This window comes from Gobius niger, assembly GCF_951799975.1.
Source record: "Gobius niger genome assembly, chromosome: 1".
NCBI lineage: Eukaryota > Metazoa > Chordata > Actinopteri > Gobiiformes > Gobiidae > Gobius > Gobius niger.
The window spans coordinates 9642543-9653884 of record NC_136852.1 but is presented as its reverse complement, the minus strand read 5'-3'; the positions used below and the strand labels follow the sequence as shown (position 1 = coordinate 9653884).

General features: G+C 40.0%; 1 protein-coding gene across 1 annotated transcript in view; it reads right to left on the bottom strand.

Moving 5' to 3' along the window:
- Positions 1–4808: 4808 nt before the first annotated feature.
- LOC306976048 (cilia- and flagella-associated protein 337-like) overlaps positions 4809–11342 on the bottom strand; it is a 163150-nt gene continuing 156616 nt past the window's right edge. Inside the window, exon 17 of the mRNA XM_079573895.1 lies at positions 4809–5039. Coding sequence (XP_079430021.1) covers positions 4941–5039 — 99 coding nt within the window. The 3' untranslated portion in view covers positions 4809–4940. The remainder of the gene's footprint in view (positions 5040–11342) is intronic.

Here is an 11342-nt window from a genome sequence, read left to right as displayed (position 1 = left end):
TTTATTGGAAAGATTTTCTCTATTATGTGGCGCACGACTCGCCGTGGGAGCTGAATTTCGGCCCGCGACCCAAAATGAGTTTGACACCCCTGCCTTAAATGAAAGACAGAGCTGAAAAAAGCTAGGTTTGACCACAGCATTGACTTGTTTGTCCAATTCCAGCTCATTTTCAAACATGACACCTAGGTTTTTGCCAGGCTGACTGAAAGGATTAGTAGACAGGACATTGCACAGTCAGTCAAAAATATCATTTCTACTGTGTAAAAACGGGGGCCTATTCCTTTAATGATGACAATTAACGTATAAAATTGCCTTCTGATCCAAATGCTAAAACATATTCAGGTTTTTGTACTTGTTGTGGGTCGGATACACATCCAATTGCCACCATCAAACTTTTTTCTTTTTTTTTGCATTTGTGGCATTAAAAAGCATTAAATGTGACCTGGCCCTTCCTGTATGTATAAACCCTGAAATACACAATATTTATCCATATTGTGAGTCATAGCTGTGTTAAAGAGGCAAACCATGGATTTCACTTGGTTTTCAGGATAAGTGCCACCTAAAGGCCACCGGGGGAAAGGCTGCGGAGACGTATTTGGCGGTAGATCACAGACATGGCAGGCGGCCTGGGTTTGTTTGTGAGCGTGAGGTTTCGCGATGCCAGTGACTAAAAAGAGAAAAAGGCCAACAGACTGGGCGATTGACACAGACGAGCAATGACTGCGGCTGTATATACACAAACTAACATACTTTTTGTACACGGTGCTACGAGCGGAAATGAAAGCGTGTACAGTTATTGTGTCTCTGGATGAGATACTTCAGTCACAGTAATGTCGGCGGTTGCAACAACAAACGCTTTTGGCATTTATGAAAACTGGCAATCACAGTGAGACTGGGCAAACTAAAATGGGTCATGGGCTGCCCGACATCAGGAACAAAATGTGGTATTTTATAACCGTGCTGAATATTGCAATAACGATATCAGTGAAATATTTTTATCAAACCACTTCAAAACAGTCCGGTTTCCCCTACCACTGAAAACATGTACAATAGGCCAGAATGAATGAAAGAACCAAAATGACCCTGATCCAAAGTTTACCCCCGTTCTTTGTACTGCCCCCTTTAACATCAATGCTTTGAGTCTTCTGTGGTAGTTGTGGAGAAGGTTGATCTAATGGTAAAGCGACCCATTCCTCGTGATCCCGAACTTTTGATCAGGGTCTTTTTTGGTACTTTCTTTTTTCATTATGATTTAAAAAGAGCAAACTCAGTTGTTTCACCACAAATGGCTTCCCACGACCACTAACGATGAGTGAAATAAACTTTCACATTCTTTGAAAAAAATCTAAAATTCTGCCAGGGTATGTAAACTTTTGATCACAACTATATGTTCATTTACGTGCACTGTCCTGGCCAAATAAACCAACAACTAAAAAAAAAAACATTGGTGTTTTTTACCCTTTTAATCTATTAACCCCTGCCTTAAATTTAGTTTATGTATTTATTTGAACTGGGACAGTGTACACTATAGAGTTCGGGAAATTCCACAGTTACCATGGAGATGCGTCATCTTTGCAGCAATTAGCACACATTTCCATTGACTAACATTAGCTAAAAACAGTATAAAAAGTGGAGCATTAGCTGCTGAGTTGCTGCTGGTAAATACATCTAACTCACTGTGGTATCCAAGTGTTTTAATTTGAACAATAACTCCAGTATTTTAACTTGTAAAATCTCCATTAGTTTACAATTGCTGCTAATCCCATAATGCTTAGCCATATGACATCACATTCCCGACCTCTATATATTAACCTCAAAAAGGAGAAATGCATTGTACCAGGTCGTAGCACTTGTGCTAATGTCCACCTGCAGTCCATGGGCAGGCTGATGTCAACACAAAGTAATAATGCACATGTTAAAGGGGCTACATGCAAGTTAGCCATTTTATACTCACTACTGCCACCTCAGGTCATACATGTAACTGCACCTTCTATATTAAGCTTGTGCATGACAGCATTTCGGACCGAATTAACACCTTTCTGAGAGACAGTGCAGGATTTTAGAGGCAGTTGTGGTGAACAGGTCTGAGCTCATTCTACACATTAGGACATGGCTGGAACATGTAGGGGCAGGAAAATACTTAATTTTAACATTTTTAAACTCCGTATAGTCCCTTTAATAATACATTTCCCCAAAACAGAATTAAAATTAACTCAAACTTCATTCGTTCCAAAGCATTAAATTGCACACTCTTGCATACACACCAGTTACAGTAAACTATGGGAACAAGTTTGTTTAAAAAATAAGCCGTTTTTTGGCTTGGTGTGAAAAAGTGTTTACACTTGTGGTCAGCTCTGTTGGCAACATATTCCACTGTCTGATGGCCACGAGAGAAAGCCGAAAAAGAACCAAGCACATTTTCTCCAGTTCGGCTTTACCAAAATCTAAAAGCTTCTTGACTGGAGAATAGGCCTCATTTGAAAGCTACAAAACTGATCTAAATGGATCTTTTTCCTCACATTGTTTCTGTCACTTTTGCTCATCACTTTTTTGTCACATTTTTTCATTGCTTTTTTTGTCACATTTCTGCCGTTTCATTGTTTTTTTTGTCGCTCTTTTATCGTGTTTTTTGTTGCATCTTTGTTGCTTTTTTTTTTTTTTTTTTTAAAGAAGCTATCTTTAAAGTGATTGAAAGGCAATAGGCGTCCCACATTTGGCCCCAGAACCTTAGTTTGCCCTCTGTCCTAGGTTATTGCATGATTTATTGTTCCCTTATTAAAATTAGAGCTAGGTTCATGGATGACTTTATCTAATGTGCATGTTTTAGGTTGAAGGAGAAAGTATACAAACCTCACAGAGAAAGATTTCATGGCTTGAAAATCAAACCCTGGAGATCACAGGACAAGAAATTGGCAGATTTCTATAGGAATTAGCCGGTGTTGTTGTCAGTATCTCCTTATCTGACCTGTTTTTGTTGGGAGTCGATGATAGACAATATATCACTTCGGGGCAATTTCACAAGAAAAGTGAAGTTTTTTACGTAAAGCCGGCCTGGAGCAGACTTACATAGTGGTTCTTCTTCCCGAGCGCACAAACTTTTCAGATGAGCATAAAACAGCGCTCAAACTAGCCATTCCCAACAAACCCAGAGTGAAGAAGTTAGTTATCCGTTCCAACCGCAGATCGTTTTGTCGTTTGACTCGCCCCTGGGCTCCCTGCACCATTTCCATTCACCATCTAAAACTATTATGCCTCAAATTAATATTTCATTGTTCTTTTGATGGCTGGGTTTTATGACCATGTAATTATCAACTGTGGGCTCAGTTCTAATCAGGATGATAAAATAAAATCCACTTTGCCCACAGCGATAACTTCACTCATTACGGCTAAATATCTGCCAGAGTTTGGCGACAAACTAACATGTCCTATTACGAGTGGGGCACATGTGATTAATGATTATGTAAGGATCATGAGAAGGACTATGGTTAGCAAGTACTGTTAGTACAAGTAAAAGAGTAAAAGATGATGTTACATTGCAGGTATTGTGTACAGCAGGGGTCCTCAAACTACGGCCCACGGGTCAAATCCGGCCCGCATGATGATTTAACCCGGCCTCTGACCTGTAGAGCAAAATCCCTGAGTATGTCACACAAAAAAAAATCTCTAGCCCATTTGTGTGCAGAGTTATGATTTTTTTTAAACTAAATAACCAGTATACTCATTCCAGCCAGTAGGGGGCAACTTAAATAAATAAAAAAGAATTCCACACTTGTCCAGCAGAGGGCACTGACATAAGAGATCAGGATATAAACAACACATTATAGCCACGTGGTAAATGAAGCACCACAGACTGTGGAGTGAATGAATAATGACTACAGTGAACTTTGAGAAACTTGTGACACAGGCTTGTAAAGCGCAATACAAGTGTAAGGAGTTATTACTTTGGTCACATTACGCAATTAAGTTTTATTTGAAAATAAAAATAAATGGACTCTCTGTGGTTTTCATGACGGTGCTTCGGACCCGAAGTAACAACTCGTAACTTTTAAACTCTGTACAGTTCCTTTTAAGGTTTCTTTATCAGTACTTTATTAGGTACATTTGTTTGCAGAAGGGAACACAGCCGTCTACAACAATATACAGGAGCAACACGGGATAAAAAATATATATACAAAAATATGACTGAGGAAGATGGTTTTGGCAATGAACTTCTTGTTCAATTAGGATTCATTGTCACATAATATTATACTAAACAAAAACACCAATAAATAATACATACATATACATCTATTACAGAGCTTTAACTTCACAATGTGGCCTCCAGAAAACCATGAGGAGCAGCATTCCCACCGATAAAGTTTATTAGTGAATTTAACAGGCTGTTTCCTGTTTATAGGAGGAGTATTAACCTCTTAACCACCACCTTTTCATTGCTTTTTTGTCACTTTTTTTGGTGCTTTTTCATAGTTTTTTGTCACTTTTTTTTTGTGTTTTGTTGCTTTATTATTGCATTTTATAGTGCAGTTTAATTGCTTTTTCATAGTTTTTTGTGACTTTTTGCTGTGTTTTTGTGATTTATACTGCATTTTTGTCACATTTTTGTCACATATTTATTGCATTTTTGCCACTTTTCCATTGTTTTTATTGTTGCTTTTGTCACATTTTTGTCGTGTTTTTTTATCTTCATTTTCCTTTCATTTTTGTCGCTATTGTGGCTTTTTTTCAAGAAGCTTTTAGATTTGGGTAATTCCAAATTGGAATAAATGTGCTCGGTTCAGGTGGGGGTTAAGAGGTTAAAGGCCAAGGCAAAAGATATTTCTGTTTCTGTGCTTCTTTACCTGAAGCTGATCTCTGCATTCTAAATTACAGTTAATTTCTCCAATGTGCGATCAATAATCTATCTCATCTTAAATGCAGCTCCAGGCTACTCGTTCCCTCTCTTATTGTCGTTCACTTGTTGCTCCACACTGCTCTCTCTGGTCTTCTTCTGAGTCCCTTTGAAGATACACAGGACCAGTTCTCTCCAAATTCCAGCTTTCCTACGAATCACAAAAAAAGCATCCACTCAGCACCGGCGAACTTGACTTACAGAATCTGACCCAGTCATCAAATCGCTCCGTGAGAGTTTATTTGAGGTCACATAGCTTTGAGGAAGTTCTGAAGCTGCCTACAGTCTTTTGAAGAGATTTTTCTGAGACCTTGGCCGACTGTATTTTCTGCTCTGAAACATATCCATAATTAACAATGTATCCTTTGATAACCTGATTTGCTGAATATGAATGAAGTCTGTTATTTACATATGAGAATCGCTGCACAGACTGCCAGTAATGAGCGGGAAATGCATTAGAATGCTTCTCCAATATTAAACGCAATTACAGTGGAGAAGGATGCAGGAGTGGGATAAAGTTGATGTAAACTTTATGCTGGTTCATGTTGAGGAGCCAGTTACTTGGACACATTTTTGTGTTTGGCATAAATGTTGATGGTTGATAAATATGTGTATATGTGTATCCATCTGTCTTGTCATGTCTGTTTATCTAGTTTCTATCTATCTAGTATAGATCTAGTATCTATTTATCTATCTAGTATCTATTTAGTATCTATCAATCTAGTATCTATATATAGTATCTATTTATCTGGTATCTATGTAGTATCTATCTATCTAGTGTATCTATCTAGTATCTATCTATCTCTATCTGTCGATCTACATAGTATCTATCTAGTATCTACAGTATCTAGTATCTATCTATCTAGTTTCTATCTATCTAGTATATATCTGGTATCTATGTATCTATCTAGTATCTATCAAGTAATCTATCTAGTATCGATCTATCTATCTAGTATCGATCTATCTATCTAGTGTCGATCTATCTATCTAGTATCGATCTATCTATCTAGTAGCTATCTATCTATCTATCTAGTATCTATCTATCTATCTATCTATCTATCTATCTATCTATCTATCTATCTATCTATCTATCTGTCTGTCTGTCTGTCTGTCTGTCTGTCTGTCTGTCTGTCTGTCTATCTATCTATCTATCTATCTATCTATGTATCATCTACAGTATCTAGTATCTATAGATCAAGTATCGACAGTATCTAGTATCTACAGTATCTAGTATCTATAGATCAAGTATCTACAGTATCTAGTATCTACATTATCTAGTATCTATAGATCAAGTATCGACAGTATCTAGTATCTACAGTATCTAGTATCTATCGATCAAGTATCTACAGTATCTAGTATCTATCGATCAAGTATCCACATTGTCTAGTATCGATCTATCTAGTATCTATTGTGGGAAATTGATGTTTTTTAGCTAATGTTACATTTTAGAATGCTATTGAATGTTTTTGATGAATTTAATCTATGTGCTTTAAGTTTCAGTTGAAAACCAATCTTTTCACACGCACATTGCTGCAACAATACCCCATTTCTCGCTCTTGCATTCTTTTGCTCAAATCTATGGAGACGTCAGGTGCCCACACCAGTGTGGTGAAAAATAACTCCAAATAAGGCATCAGGAAGACACTTCTAGTGGAAAACTACTGAGAGAAAAGCTTGGTGACCTTGGCCTAAACTCAACTCATTTCCTATCTCTTCGTGAACGTCACATTTTTGATAATATATATTGTTGTTAGACGGTGCTTTTCCCGGGACTGCCCCGCTCGAGCACCGTGTGTGTATTAGTGTAGGGACTTTAGCGCTCGGAGAATCTGTGTTTAGAATTGTAATTGTTATAGGGAATAAATCTTCTTTGACTAAAGCTACTGAATTCTGGTGATTGGGATTTAAGAGAGACCTTTTTGATACTTTAATATTTAAACTTAACTGTTTAAATGTGTTTAAAATGATCTTATGGAGTCAGACCTTATGTAAATTTAGAGTTTTAATATTTCCTGTGAAATCGCCCACACTATATATCTAGTTTCTATGTATCTAGTATATATCTGGTATCTATGTATCTATCTAATATCGATCTATCTAGTATCTACAGTATCTAGTATCTACAGTATCTAGTATCTACAGTATCTAGTAGCTACAGTATCTAGTATCTGTCTGTCTGACTAGTATAGAAAAGTTCATTAGCCCTCTAGTAAGTTCAATCTGAGTGTCATTCTGATTATACTTTATTAAATCCAGGCAAGATCCACTGAGATGAAGGAAAACACCTAACTTAAATGAATTGCAAAAGCATAAATAAAATCATCTTAAATAATATCGAATTAAAATAAAGTCTAAATTTGACCCGACTACCACCTGAAGCCTGTGCCACAGTTTGAGAACCACTGCCTTACAATGAATTGGCCAAGTTTCAGACCCTGGTAACGATTTCTATGCTTCCCCTTTTAATTAGGCCCGAGCCGGACGCAGTCCTGGCAAGGGACTATTGTTTTTGGGTGGTTTCTTATTATTAGGCCCGAGCCGGACGCAGTCCTGGCAAGGGACTATTGTTTTTGGGTGGTTTCTTATTATTATTATTATTATTATTATTATTATTTTTTTTTTTCTCCGGAAAGGATCGCGTTTTTGACCCGCTAAACGTGGGTGAAAGCTCCCCAAAATTGGCGGAGGCAATGGGGCGGCGAAAAAATTTATGAAATTGGACGAATGGGACACGCCCACAACAAAATGGCTCCACAGCGCCCTCTGGAAGCGGACCCCAATTCAAAAAAATCGGGGCGTTTTTGGGCGTACGCCCGAATCACTCGCCACAGTGAGAGGGGACATCAGGACAAGCCCAAAACTCACTTGGAGCGCCACGCCCACTCGCACAGGGAGGCGGCCATCTTGGCTTCAAACCCGGACATCGTCTAAACTCATTTTACGTTTTGACGAACTAGTCCCTGGTTTTTCGTCGGATTTAGCTCACATTTGGCACAGCGCGTCTAGACATATTGAAATTCAATATTTGCCCAGCGTTTCTCAAAAAAGTTTCACCGTCTCCGCGTAACGCCGCGTAAAAAAACGCGTAGATTTCGCGTTGTTTCCAAGAAAGCTCACGCTCACAGGCATAAGCCCACAGAGCTCATATTCATGTCACTAATGCGCCACCTGAAACTGAACAGAATGAAGCCATTAATGTGTAGCCTGCTCCCAGGATAGCGCCCCCTAGCCATACCTTGAAAACTGCACTTTTGTATCTTTTTAATACAATGATGCCAGCATGTTCTAGACACTTTTGGAAACCAAAAAATACATTATAGTCATGTCATATTTTCTAAGATGTGGCCGTGACTTTGACTTTTATGTGGGAGTCTATCTGGACCTGCCTTGTGTGTCAACAAACTAGTCCCTGGTTTTTCAGCAGAATAAGCCCATACCTGTTTAAACAGACTCTCCTGACACGGGGCTACAAAAAATACCAGACTTTTTTTTCACTCAGACCCCCCCGTTTCGAATGGCGCCCCCCCAAAAACACGTTTTGTGATGTAAATTTGACACCACCTCGCAGGCACGCGCTCTATCCAGTCTGGATCATACTTGGCTGACAGAAGGCCACTTACGGTCTGATTCCATAGAGATCAATTACTTCACGGTGCTCATCACTATAGCGCCCCCTGCCTATACCCTGAAAAATTTATTTTGTCCGATTTCCACGAAACTTTCCAGATGTCTTCTACTCATCATAACAAACAAAAAAATATATTACACCATGCCTCTATCTCGCTCCGTTCTCCTAATATTTAGGCCCGAGCCGGACGCAGTCCTGGCAAGGGACTATTGTTTTTGGGTGGTTTCTTATTATTATTATTATTATTATTATTATTATTTTTTTTTTTCTCCGGAAAGGATCGCGTTTTTGACCCGCTAAACGTGGGTGAAAGCTCCCCAAAATTGGCGGAGGCAATGGGGCGGCGAAAAAATTTATGAAATTGGACGAATGGGACACGCCCACAACAAAATGGCTCCACAGCGCCCTCTGGAAGCGGACCCCAATTCAAAAAAATCGGGGCGTTTTTGGGCGTACGCCCGAATCACTCGCCACAGTGAGAGGGGACATCAGGACAAGCCCAAAACTCACTTGGAGCGCCACGCCCACTCGCACAGGGAGGCGGCCATCTTGGCTTCAAACCCGGACATCGTCTAAACTCATTTTACGTTTTGACGAACTAGTCCCTGGTTTTTCGTCGGATTTAGCTCACATTTGGCACAGCGCGTCTAGACATATTGAAATTCAATATTTGCCCAGCGTTTCTCAAAAAAGTTTCACCGTCTCCGCGTAACGCCGCGTAAAAAAACGCGTAGATTTCGCGTTGTTTCCAAGAAAGCTCACGCTCACAGGCATAAGCCCACAGAGCTCATATTCATGTCACTAATGCGCCACCTGAAACTGAACAGAATGAAGCCATTAATGTGTAGCCTGCTCCCAGGATAGCGCCCCCTAGCCATACCTTGAAAACTGCACTTTTGTATCTTTTTAATACAATGATGCCAGCATGTTCTAGACACTTTTGGAAACCAAAAAATACATTATAGTCATGTCATATTTTCTAAGATGTGGCCGTGACTTTGACTTTTATGTGGGAGTCTATCTGGACCTGCCTTGTGTGTCAACAAACTAGTCCCTGGTTTTTCAGCAGAATAAGCCCATACCTGTTTAAACAGACTCTCCTGACACGGGGCTACAAAAAATACCAGACTTTTTTTTCACTCAGACCCCCCCGTTTCGAATGGCGCCCCCCCAAAAACACGTTTTGTGATGTAAATTTGACACCACCTCGCAGGCACGCGCTCTATCCAGTCTGGATCATACTTGGCTGACAGAAGGCCACTTACGGTCTGATTCCATAGAGATCAATTACTTCACGGTGCTCATCACTATAGCGCCCCCTGCCTATACCCTGAAAAATTTATTTTGTCCGATTTCCACGAAACTTTCCAGATGTCTTCTACTCATCATAACAAACAAAAAAATATATTACACCATGCCTCTATCTCGCTCCGTTCTCCTAATATTTAGGCCCGAGCCGGACGCAGTCCTGGCAAGGGACTATTGTTTTTGGGTGGTTTCTTATTATTATTATTATTATTATTATTATTATTTTTTTTTTTCTCCGGAAAGGATCGCGTTTTTGACCCGCTAAACGTGGGTGAAAGCTCCCCAAAATTGGCGGAGGCAATGGGGCGGCGAAAAAATTTATGAAATTGGACGAATGGGACACGCCCACAACAAAATGGCTCCACAGCGCCCTCTGGAAGCGGACCCCAATTCAAAAAAATCGGGGCGTTTTTGGGCGTACGCCCGAATCACTCGCCACAGTGAGAGGGGACATCAGGACAAGCCCAAAACTCACTTGGAGCGCCACGCCCACTCGCACAGGGAGGCGGCCATCTTGGCTTCAAACCCGGACATCGTCTAAACTCATTTTACGTTTTGACGAACTAGTCCCTGGTTTTTCGTCGGATTTAGCTCACATTTGGCACAGCGCGTCTAGACATATTGAAATTCAATATTTGCCCAGCGTTTCTCAAAAAAGTTTCACCGTCTCCGCGTAACGCCGCGTAAAAAAACGCGTAGATTTCGCGTTGTTTCCAAGAAAGCTCACGCTCACAGGCATAAGCCCACAGAGCTCATATTCATGTCACTAATGCGCCACCTGAAACTGAACAGAATGAAGCCATTAATGTGTAGCCTGCTCCCAGGATAGCGCCCCCTAGCCATACCTTGAAAACTGCACTTTTGTATCTTTTTAATACAATGATGCCAGCATGTTCTAGACACTTTTGGAAACCAAAAAATACATTATAGTCATGTCATATTTTCTAAGATGTGGCCGTGACTTTGACTTTTATGTGGGAGTCTATCTGGACCTGCCTTGTGTGTCAACAAACTAGTCCCTGGTTTTTCAGCAGAATAAGCCCATACCTGTTTAAACAGACTCTCCTGACACGGGGCTACAAAAAATACCAGACTTTTTTTTCACTCAGACCCCCCCGTTTCGAATGGCGCCCCCCCAAAAACACGTTTTGTGATGTAAATTTGACACCACCTCGCAGGCACGCGCTCTATCCAGTCTGGATCATACTTGGCTGACAGAAGGCCACTTACGGTCTGATTCCATAGAGATCAATTACTTCACGGTGCTCATCACTATAGCGCCCCCTGCCTATACCCTGAAAAATTTATTTTGTCCGATTTCCACGAAACTTTCCAGATGTCTTCTACTCATCATAACAAACAAAAAAATATATTACACCATGCCTCTATCTCGCTCCGTTCTCCTAATATTTAGGCCCGAGCCGGACGCAGTCCTGGCAAGGGACTATTGTTTTTGGGTGGTTTCTTATTATTATTATTATTATTATTATTATTATTTTTTTTTTTCTCCGGAAAGGA